This window comes from Labeo rohita, chromosome 13 (assembly GCF_022985175.1).
Source record: "Labeo rohita strain BAU-BD-2019 chromosome 13, IGBB_LRoh.1.0, whole genome shotgun sequence".
Taxonomy (NCBI): Eukaryota; Metazoa; Chordata; class Actinopteri; order Cypriniformes; family Cyprinidae; genus Labeo; species Labeo rohita.
This window is the reverse complement of record NC_066881.1, coordinates 26,293,455-26,307,132: the sequence shown is the minus strand read 5'-3', so window position 1 is coordinate 26,307,132 and position 13,678 is coordinate 26,293,455. Positions and strand designations below refer to the sequence as shown.

The 13,678-nt window shown below is 33.3% G+C and overlaps 1 protein-coding gene across 3 annotated transcripts in view; it reads left to right on the top strand.

Annotated features, from left to right (window-relative positions):
• Positions 1-13,678, top strand: part of syt16 (synaptotagmin XVI) — a 29,814-nt gene that overhangs the window by 8,839 nt on the left and 7,297 nt on the right. Inside the window, exons 1-3 of one of the 3 annotated variants that reach the window (XM_051126442.1) lie at positions 1,249-1,441; positions 4,649-5,077; positions 10,827-11,039. In XM_051126442.1, the coding sequence (XP_050982399.1) occupies positions 4,741-5,077; positions 10,827-11,039 (550 nt within the window). In that variant the 5' untranslated portion in view covers positions 1,249-1,441; positions 4,649-4,740. Of the gene's footprint in view, positions 1-741; positions 919-1,248; positions 1,442-4,648; positions 5,078-10,826; positions 11,040-13,678 lie in introns of those variants that run through there. The other 2 variants (XM_051126441.1, XM_051126443.1) reach the window with 2 other exon arrangements.

The following is a 13,678-nucleotide window of genomic DNA, read 5'->3' as shown; positions in this document are numbered from 1 at the left end:
TTTAATAAATAAAGTAATCAGGAAAAAAATTGTGCAGTAGTTGTTGAGTGCAGTGCCAGATGAATACAACTGTGTGCTTGACATTATGGGCTAAATAAGATGTACGTGCAAAGACATCATTAACTTCACAGTTTATTCTAGAAACTGTGAATTCGCAAGGTCTTCTGTGTCATTTGTGTAACTAGCAGCTATATACCAGGATGTGTAAAAACGTTAAAGGGTAAAGCTACTCTATAATATTATTATGGTGGCTGCATTCATCTGTGTGTGAGTTGGGTTTGCATAAGGTTGTGAGGACCAAATGTCCCCATAAGCATTGTAAATCCCACCATCAATATGGCGTAGACCAAACAAATGTCTCCAAAAAGGAAAATTATGCAATTATTTACTTACTACCCTAATATTGTTTCAAACATGTATGTCTTCTGTAGAACATGAAAGAAGATATTATGAAGAATGTTGATAACTAGACAATTTTATTTCCCATTGACTTCCATTGTATTGTTTGTCCATACAATGGAAGTTAATAGGAACTCTGGAATTATCAGCATTCTTGATATGTTCCTCAGAAGAAAGTCATGTAGGTTTGAAACAACATGAGGGTGAGTGATTATTACATCATTTTAATTTTTGGGTAGACTATCCCTTTATGGGCGAAAATATTATTAATACAGCATAAAATTGAACTTTTATACTTATATGCTTCTGATCAATGTGTATTTGTGTCTGTTTCCTCACAAGTCACTCCTGAGGCAGTGGGCTTCCTGTCAGCTGTGGGTATATTTGTCGTTTTGCTGGCCATACTCTTCCTCTTCATCAATAAGAAGCTTTGTTTCGCTCGAGTCGGAGGTCTGCCATGCCTTGAGCAGTACAGCCGGCGTAAACGAAGAGACCGCGCTGGGATTCACCAAGGACTCGGTGAGCATTATTGTTCAGACAAATGTTTCTTTTGCTCTATTTTGTAAAAGGTGAACTTTAGTATTAAAATACTTTCTTCTGTCCATGGTGAATATAATAATAGTCTGTTTGATGACCTGTGGCAGAAAGGGGAAATGTTTGGGATCCAATTATCTATATTATATGCACTGAACCACACACATCTTTGTGTGCTCTGTGGGTTGTCTTTATCTCTATTCATTCCAGGCAAACACATACTCACCTATGAGTAAATCCTGCAACCCTGCGCACACACACATTACACAGTCAGTATATCAGCTGGGTGTTGGAGGAAGTTCTGCTGTGGTATTTCAAAGCAGCTCCTTTAGTAAACATTCACTCTGTCTGTCCTACGAGATGTCCTGAGTGTACTCGCTAGATAAATGCCATGCTTCAGGTGCTGCTGAACTGGTTTGACCGAAGGTTTGCTATATGTCGATAGTTTCTGAGGTGCTGGGGCTCTAAATGGAGTAATTGGTTGTTTTTGGAGGAAGCCATGTAAGTGGTAAGTGTTTGTACTAGGGATGCACAATATATTGGTACCATATCGGTTATTGGCTGATATTTGAGATGTTGAGATATTGAAATTGGATATTTAACTATGCATGCTAGTTTTTACATTTAGATTACCTAGAAAAATCAATCTTTGTTTGTTAGATCAATCTTTGGCAAAGCTCAAAATAAATATCCGTTTTCATACTGTGTATAATGTTGTTACATCTAAATTTACTTGTTGTGTTATTTATTTATTTATTATTAATTATTCTAATTCATTTTATTCATTTATTTAGACAAAGTATATATATATATATATATAAATATAAATGATTGGCTTATTGCTTTTGGACAGAGTACCATTTAAAACAGTTTAATCAATTTTATTTAAAGTAGTTTTCATTAGGTAGCTAATGTAGGGCTGGGCGATATGGCCAAAAATATCACAACATTTTTTCTATATCATACAATATCGATATATATCGCAGTGCTCATCTACCATTAATAGGAAGGAAATACTTTCCACATGTTTGTTAGACATAAAAAATGGTGTGTAATGAAGTTAATAAAATTGAACAGTTTGAATAGTCTTTTAAAATGTAATCAAATGAAATTAATTTACAACTAAACATTTGCATTTTTATTGTCAAACAAAATGCTGCACAACAGAAAATATGTATACATTAATAAAAAACAGACTTTGGTTGTATGATATTTCTTACAATAATAAGAAACACTACCAGTCAAGAGTTTTTGAACAGTAAGATTTTAATGTTTTTTTAAGTCTCTTCTGCTCGCCAAGCCTGCATTTTTTATCTAAAGTAAAGAAAAAAACAGTAATATTGTGAAATATGTTTACTATTTAAAATAACTGTTCTATTTAAGTCTATTTTAAAATGTAATTTATTACTGCAATCAAATCTAAATTTTCAGCATCATTGCTTCTGTCTTCAGTGTCACATGATCCTTCAGAAATCATTGTAATATTCTTATTTGCTGTTTAGGAAACATCTATTATTATTATTATTGTTATGACAATTTAAGATAGTTGAGTATGTTTTTTTTCAGGATTCTTTGATGAATAGAAAGATCCAAAGATCAGCATTTATCTGAAATAGTTTGAAAAGTTTGAAAAGTTTGAAAAGTTTAAAAAGTTAAAAAAAGTTTAAAAAGTTAAGAAGTTTCAAAAGTTTAAATAGTTTAGGAAGTTTAAGAAGTTTTAAGTTTGGATGGTTTTCAGTCTGAAATATTTAGAAGTTTTAAAGTTTGAATGTAAAGATCAGATAGATAGATAGATAGACAGATAGATAGTATTGGTCAGATTATCAATCGACAGAAAGATAGATAGATAGATAGATAGATGATTCTAACATTATTACCAAGTTACTAGCATGTTGTTAGTCTGTTTCTAGCATGATTAGCAAGTTGTTAGCATATTTTTAGCATGTTTCTAACATGATTAGCATGTTGCTAGCATGTTTCTAGCAAGATTAGCAGGTTGCTAACATGTTTTTTAGCAAGTTTAGCATGTTTCTAACATGATTAGCAAGTTGCTAGCATGTTTTTTAGCTAGCATGATTAGCATGTTGCTAGCATGTTTCTAGCAAGATTAGCAGGTTGCTAGCATGTTTCAAGCATGATTAGCAAAGTTGCTAGCATGTTTCTAGCATGATTAGCCAGTTGTTAGCATGTTGTTAGCATGTTTCTAGCATGATTAGCAGGTTGCTAGCATGTTTAGCAAGTTGCTAGCATGTTGCTAGCACGTTTCTAGCATGATTAGCAAAGTTGCTAGCATGTTTCTAGCATGATTAGCAAGTTGTTAGCAGGTTGCTAGCATGTTTCTAGCATGTTTAGCATGTTTCTAGCATGATTAACAGTTTGCTAGCACGTTTCTAGCATGATTAGCAATGTTGCATGTTGCTAGCATGTTTCTAACATGCTAACATGTTTTAGCATGATTAGCAATGTTGTTAGCATGTTTCTAACATGATTAGCATGTCGTTAGCATGTTTCTAACATGATTAGCAAAGTTGCTAGCATGTTTCTAGCATGATTAGCATGTCGCTAGCATGTTTCTAGCATGATTGGCATGTCGCTAGCATGTTTCTAGCATGATTAGCATGTCGTCAGTATGTTTCTTGCATGATTAGCATGTTGTTAGCATGTTTCTAGCATGTTTCTAGCATGATTAGCATGTCGCTAGCATGTTTCTAGCATGATTAACAAAGTTGCTAGCATGTTTCTAGCATGATTAGCATGTCGCTAGCATGTTTCTAGCATGATTAGCATGTTGCTAGCATGTTTTTAGCATGATTAGCAAAGTTGCTAGCATGTTTCTAACATGATTAGCATGTCGCTAGTACGTTTCTAGCATGATTCGCATGTCGTTAGCATGTTTCTAGCATGATTAGCATGTCACTAGCATGTTTCTAGCATGATTAGCAAAGTTGCTAGCATGTTTCTAATATGTGATAGATAGATAGATAGATAGATAGATAGATAGATAGATAGATAGCAAGGATAGATAGATAGATAGATAGATAGATAGATAGTAGATAGATAGATAGATAGATAGATAGATAGATAGATAGATAGATAGATAGATAGATAGATAGATAGATAGATAGATAGTTAGTAAGGGTTAGATGATAGATAGATAGATAGATAGATAGATAGATAGATAGATAGATAGATAGATAGATGAGTTTGAATGAGTTTAAATGGATTAGAAATACAGTACATAGAAGGGAAGTCTGATTGAGTCTCAAAGGATTCTGGGAGTTTTGACAGTTGAAATTTGAAAAGTGCTGGCTCATTTGAACATTCCGTCAATGTAAGTCTATGGGATTTTTCCCAGTTTTAAACGTCATTTTTAGGAAAACCGTAAGTCCGATCAGTTAGAAAAGATATAGCACACCCGGCCAGATCAGTCTGAAGATCTGGGCTGAGTTTGGAGTTTGTAGAGTTAAAGCTGTAGGAGGAGTTAGAGTCAGAAATTTTAGTCTCAGAAGAATAATAATTAAAGCTTATCATCATTATTAACATAAATTTAATCTTGATATGATATCGTTTATCGCCCAGCTCAAAGATGAGGGAGGTTTGCTTTTAATTAAATTGTATTATTGATGTCACTCTCCTGTGCAAATTGTGGTTGTTAGTTACACTATAAAAATAAATATGTTCTGTATAAGTTTTGTTGATTTTGTTTTTTAAACAGTAACAGCATGAAGGAATTCACTGTGCCTTCTGTGCATCTGAATATCGACCTTCTTTTGAGCTGTTGTCACAAACATTTTGAAATCTGATGGAATGGCGGACGTTCCTCAGGAAGGTATCTCCGCATTTTCTTCATGGCTCACTCAGATTTCAGATGCTTTCTCCAATGGCTTCCGCCGCCTCGGCCAAAACGAAGCTGTTGACTCTGAGGTCTCAGTGAAAGATGAGAGTTCAGGGGTGGAGCAGAGCTTGAGAGTTGTTCATGGATCTGGAGTAGATCCACAGAAGATGCTGCCACTGCGAGGTCAGGGCAGCATGGGCTACAGGTTTGATTATGCCCCCTCTGTCGAACGTCTGACTCCCATCAGTGAAGAGGCAGATGAGCTGGAGAGCAGGAGGAGTCTGCTGGCTTCACGCTGCTCTGATGCTGGTAAGATTTGGGTTACAAGTTGTTCAAGAGGACTGGTTCGTCTTCTTGGTCCATTTTTGGTGAGACTGCTGTCTGTTCATTTAGTTTAGACATCACTGGTGGTTCTATTCTTCTCGCAAAATAGTTACATGTTTGCTACAAAAGTTTTTGTTACATGTTTGTGACTGGGGTAACTACTAGGGTAATAGTTTTTCCTCCTTGCTACAGTAAATTTTGGCTTGCTTATTTCGTCTTATTTTTAATGTAAGAGCGACTACAGGCATTTGTAACTTACATGTCTAAGGCTTTTGGTGTCAGGCAGTTGTTCCAGTTATTTTAGCTATACAAAAGCAGTCAGTTTTGTTGCTTTTCCTGTCTATGCAGGGTGAGAAAGCTCTTGGAGTTCATCAAAAATATCTTAACATGTGTTATAAACTAAGGTCTTAGGTGTTTGGAATGACATGAAGAGTAGTAATTAATGACAGAATTTTCATTTTTGGGTGAACTCTACCATAAAAATTGCAACCTTGTATTTGTTATCATATTATTATTAGCTATCATCATAGTCATTTGTACACTGGCTTGTAGCACAAATAACTTTACTGTTTACTGCTATATATTATTCTTCTAATTATTTGCCTATAGCAGCTAATTAGAAGTATTGCATATTCGGTTAAGCTTTAGCTTTCTTATGTTTTTATTGTTGATCCTTCATACTAAACTTTGATCGTTTGCAAAAGTTTCTGAGAAACTCTGTTGCTTGGAAAGACGCTAAACACAGACACACAGTCACTCATATACAGGATTTAACACAGCCTCGTTCGTGTGTGTGTGTTTCATCTTTTTGGATATTTAATATAATCGGTAAACTGAGAACGCCTCTCAAAGCAAACAGAAGAGTCATTAAATTTACACATGAATGCACGGTACACACATACACACATATCAAATACACAGACCATGTTCACTCCCACACACGTTTGTTTTTGTGAATTGTGGGGACTTTCCATAGACTTCTATAGATTTTATACTGACCAAACGATATTGTCTATCCCCTAACCCAACCCTAACCCTAAACCTAGCCCTCACAGAAAACATGTTTGCATCGTTACACTTTCAGATAAACATCATTTACTATTTTTAATCATTTTTTAACATTGTGGGGACCGCAGGCCAGTCCAAAAATTTCAGGTTTTACTATCCTGTCCCCACAATGTAGCAAAAACACGTACACATACACACACACACACATATATATATATATATATATATATATATATATATATATATATATATATATATATACAAATTTCAATCATAGATAGATAACCTTTACACTCTAAAAAAATGCTGGGTTAAAAACAACCCAGTGCTGGTTGAAATATGGACAAACCCAGAGATTGGGTTGTTTTGATCCAGCGGTTGGGTTAAATGTTTAACCTAACCTTCTGGGTAGTTTTATTTAACTCAACTATGGTTTAAAACTTACCATTATGGCTGGTTTAAAATGAACCCAAAATAGGTTGGAAATTAAAAATCAGACACATAATTACTGTTACATAAATATGTTTACATTTAAAAATGTTTATTATTTAATTATTATTTATTCAATTTATTAATAAATGTTAATTTATTGATCATATTAATAAATGTTTATTATCATTTTAAGCAGGAAATGTAGTCATTTTTAAGCAATAGTTCAGTTATATAAATCTACCCAGAAATCTGGGTTAAACATTTAACCTAACCGCGGGGTCAAAACAACCCACTCGCTGGGTTTGTCCAAATTTCACCGAACACTGCTCTTTTTTTTAACCCAGCATTTTATTTTTTTTTTGAGTGTACAGAAACACCATCTGTGATAGTGTTAACAGGCTTGTTAAAGGAATAGTTCACCCAAAAATTAATAATCTGTCATCACAGACTCACCCTTGAGCTATTTATGAGTCTCTTTCTTCTGTGAAACATAAAAAAAGATATTTAAAAAAGATTTAAAGAATATTTTTAACCAAACAGTTGGTGGCCCCCATTGACTTTCATAGTATGAAAAAAAAAATCTTATCTTTTGTGTCCAGCAGAATAATGAAATTAGTACAGGTTTAGAACAGCTTGAGGGTGAGTAAATGATGACAGAATTTTCATATTTGGGTGAACTATCCCTTTAAGATCTTGGAAGTTCTAAAAAAAATTTTTTTTTTTTTTTTACATTTTGAAAGAAAGTTAGCCTGTTAATGTTTGAAAATCATTTCAAGATTTCTGTCTATAGGGTTGAGCTGGAAAAATTCTGAAATTCACATTTGAATAAAAAAAAAATGTCTGTCACCTAATGAATTAACAGTTCATATTGTCATCCGAGATGTTCATGTCTTTCTGTCTTCAGTCGTAAAGAAATTATGGTTTTTGAGGAAAACATTTCAGGATTTTTCTTCATATAATGGACTTGATTGGTGCCTCGATTTTGGACTTCCAAAATGTAGTTTAAATGCAGCTTCAAAGGGCTTGAAACGATGTGTCATTTTTTTAGAAAAAAAAAAAAAAAACTTTTTAAGCTCAAAAGCTCGTGTAGCACAGGCTTTGGGATGCGCGTTCATGATGCTACGAATTAGTGGTGGGTCGTTTTTGGATGATTCGTTCATTTTGAACGAATTTTTAATGTGACTCGGGAAGAACGAGTCGTCTCGGGGAGTGATTCGTTCAGTCACGCATGCACAACATCCTATTAGGTTCTGTACTGGAATTAGTTCACCTGTTGAGTCTTCGGGTTTTTCAAGTCTTACGTTCATCTTATGGGGCTGTCACGTGATGAACGAACGACTCGAACCCGAAAACTTGTCAGATAAGAGGTGAGGTGAACTAATCATAGACTAAAGACCCAGGTAAACAAGGAATTAATCTTTTCTCTTTCTTATAGTATTATAGTTTTGTCTTGTTTGTAGTGTGATCAACGTTTGTGTAAGCAGTAGATGTGTTAGGGAAGTAACACGTAACATTTTAATTATATTTTGCTAAAATGAATGAAATGACTCGAAAAAAGATTCATTCATTTTGCTGAACGAGACTCAAAGGTCTGAGTCTGTAAAACTACGAATCTTATTTTCTCCTACAACTTCAGAATCGTCCGATGTCGTTGTACCTTTTTATTTGTAAAAAGCATTTGACTTTGCACTTTCTTAGTCTTTGCACGTTCACTTTGTAAACACTGGCTCTGTAGTTCGGCGTGACCTTTCAACGTGATTCAATAATACGTCGTGAACGCGCATCCCAGAGCCTACACGAGCTTTTGTGTTTAAAAAGTATACAAATTTTTATTTTCCGAAAAGAAATGACAGATCGTTTCGCTAGATAAGACCCTTTCTCCAAACGATCCCTTCCTCGGGGGAAAGCCGCATTTAAACTACATTTTGGAAGTTCAAAATCGGGGCACCAATCAAGTCCATTATATGAAGAAAAATCCTGAAATGCTTTCCTCAAAAACCATAATTTCTTTACGACTGAAGACAGAAAGACATGAACATCTTGGATGACAAGGGGGTGAGTAAATTATTTGTGAATTGTTGTTCTGGAAGTGGACTTCTCCTTTAATATAAAAGGATACGGGCTACAGAATGCACTACGAGCACAGTATAGCGGTTGACAGAACTGGAAATTTGTTTTCACAGGCCTCACAACATCTCATATGGCCACAGTTCTTTTCACTCGGCACATGTACCTTTCCCATGCTTGTTTGACTAGCGCCTGACGCTGAGGCGAAGTTGGAGTTCGCATCTAAAAAGTCCTGTTTGATGTGTTTGTAAAGACACTCTGATTCTAAATAAATGCAATTCTTGTCAATAAAAAAGTGAAAGAAGCAGCAATTGTGAGTGGGTTAGCCAAACCTAGCCCCGCCTCTGTGTTAACTGCGGCGTTAAATATTTTGAACACTGTTAAACTAGAAAAATGAATCGCCTGTGGTAACGTGCTAATTTTGAAAGCGCTAGTTAAATTATTCATTAATGTATGAAGAAATGATTTCAAAGGTAATTTTTCTGTACAGAATCAGAGAGGTAAACTTAGTCTATTATGTGTTCCATACAAAATGTCAATGAGGTGGACTCTACAAGGACGTTTGTTTTGAAGAGTTCTTTGCTGCAGTTATTTATGAGCTGTTCTGTTTGGAATGGCACAGCTGCTATTATTGTTCTCCTTTCACATTCCCTGCGTAGGTATCATTTATGTCATATGGAACGCACTCAGTGTGTACATTGAGGAAAACACTTGAGCGTGAGGCACTGGTAACCATGGCAACCTCCTATGCTGCTTCTTACTTAGCCACTTGGCCTAATTTGCTGTGTATGTGAGTGAATGATGTGGTGAAATGCAGTGAAATGAATGAAAGTACAACTATAATGGATGTGAGAGAAAAAAGAGAGCTAAAGACACTAATTGGCCACTCTTTAATGATTAGGTGCATGTGGTAGACGTGCCTGTCTACACTAGTGTTGTCACGATACCAAAATTTAGACTTGGATACGATACCTGACTAAAATATCACGATACTACTACTGAACCAATACTATGAAAAAACAGGAAAAGTATTTGAATAATAGATGATCCAAATGGAGATCATAGTTATTTTATCTATTAAAACAAAGCATTTCATCCCCCCTTTAAAAAATAAATAAATAAATAATAATAATCACGTGCAAGTGCCACCACACAGGATTATGGTGAACAACTATGATGAGTCTACTGATATGTAGAGATCTTTGCTATGTTGGTAAGTTATCTTAAAGGATAAAGCCAAATCTCATTTCATGATATAGTAATTTTATTTCACAACAATTTATATCATGTCATAGTCATTTTTGTTATTTTATCTTTGTTATTAATAATAAGAACCTAGATGCAAGTAACAAACTAAAGAACAATTACAATTAATATAAATATGAAAGCTGTTTTATTTTTTCTAGACTCTATTTTAATGGTTACACTAAAAAGATATTCATCAAAAAGCATGTCTAATTAATTGAAATCATGAAACTTGTAGAATTTAACAGCAATTTATTAAAAGTTACTTACAAAAGTACATGTTTTTAATGCCCTGTGAAATACGTTTTATTATTTTTCTTAAATTCAGTTTTGTTTGTAAATCTCTGTTTTCCATTAATTTTCTGGATTCTATTTTAATCATTTCATTACATTGTAATAATCAAAAGCACGTCTAATGAATTTATAAAGGATAATTAGATTTGATAAAGAATTAATTTATTATAGGCTATTTATTTCTTTTTTCAGAAATACTGCGTTGTTTATTTACAATTTTCTGGTAAATAAATTCTGGTAAATATTTTGTCTGGTAAATATTCCTTAAACATTGTTTTCCACTTGATGGAATATGGGAATAAAATCTTATTTTATTTTATTTTATTTTATTGTATTTTATTTTATTTTATTAATGGTGTTTGCTAAAGCAGTTATCTCTATTAATACTGCATGTAAGTTTTTATTCAGCAAGAATGCATTCAGTTGATCAGATGTGACAGTAAAGACTTTTATAATCTTAAAAATATATATATATTTCAAATAAATGTGCTGTTTTTAAATCTTTTTTTCATCATGAGAAAAGTATCAAAATTTAATCAGGAATACATTACATTTTAAAATATATTCTCATAGAAAGAGTAATTTTGGCCTGTATTGGTCCATATTCATTCATTTTCTCTACATTTATTGTTGCCAAAATTTTTGTAACTTTTTTGTTTGTCCCTTTTTTGTCCATCTGTGTATGCAGTGAATAGTTACGGCGATGATGGTGAGATTTCCAGCTCATCAGAGAGCGATGATGAGTTAGCAAAGCACTTCGAGATCTCAGTTTCCCGCTCACAAAGCTTCCGTTCAAGTGTTACGGATCTCAACACCCAGAATGCACCAGGGCAGCATCACAAATTTAAACGGCTGCTGTCTGACCAGGAAGAAGGGAGCACAGAGCCATCGGACTGTGAAGGTACATAGTACACAAACATTTTCCTATTCGCTCAAACATTTGTATATTAATATGTAAAGCATAGTTATGCTTTCCTAATATACGTGATAGCTATGTATATGTCAGCCACACTGAATATTTCACTACGCTTTGAAGCAGCTCCTCGTCATGTTGATAAATTTTGCTCAGAGCCATGGTTTAGAAAGAAGGAATTCATTCAATTTAAGAAATTTTATTTATTAAGGTCATTCAGTAATTTCAAAAGCATTTCTACTTAGGGTATGTGTATGATTGTGGATAATTATGAAAAAAATTTCCTTTAATCCTGTCATCAGAATAAGACAAAAAATAATATGTCTTATATAATATAATATAATAAGTCTCTTTTAAAATCTGACTTTGTCTGACTGTAATTTTTTGTGCATCTTTTTTAACAGAAAATAAAAATGGTATAAAAGTTTTGGTTAATAAAAATCGAATTAAATAACTTTATGGTAAATCAGTGTTGTTAAACAATTGACTAAAACTATTACAAATCATTTAAGTGCTTGAAGTAAATCTGTAATAAAACAAAATATAAATATTAGATGGAGGGGGAGGGGTTGGGTTACTTGCAGACTCACTGAAATTAGTTGAAGCTGAAGTACTAAAATGACTAAAGCTAAGAATTTTCATAAAAAAAATCATAAAAATGAATTAAAACAATAAAAATCTCCATTAAAGTGACAAAAACAACATAACTAAATGACTAAAACTTAAACTAAAATAAAAAATAAAAATGAATTCAAAATATGAATTAATAATTTAATAGGATGTAAATAATACTAAAATAACACTGGTAAGCCAAAAAAAGTGTTTTCCTAACAAACAGAAAATTAAAGATACTGTGCTGACTGGTTTGTGGAATATATTGTTCTCTATTTATGAGTTATTTTACTTTGATAATGAAATAAATGATGAAATCAAAAAAGGTTATTGCGACTTTTTATCTCACAATTCTTTTTTTTCAGAATTCTGAGATATAAACTGGCAATTCTAAGAAATGAAGTCATAGATATAAGAGATATAAATATAAACTCAGATATAAACTCATAATTGTACTTTTTTCTCAGAACTACGATTTAAACTCGCAGTTGCGAGTTGTAAAGTCAGAATTGCCTAATCTAAGCTCGCAATTCAACTTAAAAAGTAGAATTGCAAGTAATAATAAGGTCAGAATTGTGAGAAATAAACTCGCAATTCTTTTTTCTTGGAATTGCAAGAAATAACCTTGCATTTCTAATTTTTTTCTCAGAATTGTGAGGTATAAACGTGCAGTTCTGCTTTTTTCTTGGAATTGTGAGAAATAAACTTGCAATTCTACTTTTTTATTGAATTGCATGATATAAACTAAATTCTACTTTTTTCTCAGAATTGTGAGAAATAAACTTGCGATTGTACTTCTTTTCTGGGAATTGTAAGTAAACTCGCAATTTTACTTTTTCTCTGAATTGCGTGATGCAAACTCGTAATTCTGACTTTTTTCTCAGGATTCTGAGATATAAATTCGCAACTCTGAGAAATGAATTCAGATTTGTGAGATATAAACTTGCAATTCTCCTTTTTTTTTCTCAGACTTGCGATATAAATTCGCAATTTTGAGAAATAAAGTGAGAATTGTGAGATATCAACTCGCAATTCTACTTTTTTCTCAGAATTGCGTGATATAAATTTGCAATTGTGAGTCCTAAAGTCAGAATTGCCTCATCTAAACTCGCAATTCTACTTTTTTCTTGGAATTGCAAGAAATAAATTCGCAATAGCAAGTTAAAAATTCAGAATTACGAGATACAAACTCACAATTCTGACTTTTTCTCAAAATTGCATTATAAACTCACAATTCTGTCATTGTTTTCCCAACTGCGATTTTATATCTTGCAATTCTGACTTTTTTAATCAGAATTGTGAGATATAAACTTGCAATTGGGAAAAAAATTTGAGGGAAAAAAGACGATATGATAGAAATGATATGTTCTCTTTTTACCTTTTTTATTTCTTATTCAGCGGTGGAAACGGGCTTACATAAAATGAAATCTAACAAACAAGATGCCATTACTATTTTATTTTTTCCTTTTAAAGAGCAATAAGATTACTTAGAGATCAAATGGAGACTTTTGCGTAGAGTGATACTGTTCTGAGTGTTTTAAGACCCAAAACGAACCAGGAAAGAAAACCAATTAATGTAATGAATTTTCAAAACAGTCAGTCTGATCATGTTAAAAATGCTTATTAAATATTAGAACACTGGCTTTATTGCCTCAGGTGTTTCAGAAGATGCAATACAAATCCAAACACCTTTTATAAATATTTATAAATGTGCTGCTTTTCACGTCACTGTTAATTCCCCTAATGCTCAGTCAACATCCCTGATCTGTACATTGCAATTAGACATAGCTCAACTAAAACAGCTTCCAGTTGGTTGCTTTTGTCCACTAAATTCTTGCTGTATGGAGCTACATTTCTCAGAATGTTCATCAGTTGCCATGGAAAAGCGTCTTTCCGATCACCTTGGTAACAGAGTAACTGGCCCTTGTCTGCAGTTAATTGGTCGCTGCTGCTGAGTAGAACAGTTTGTACTCTGAAAGAGATTTCATTCAGTGAAATTCACAAAGTCACGAGTC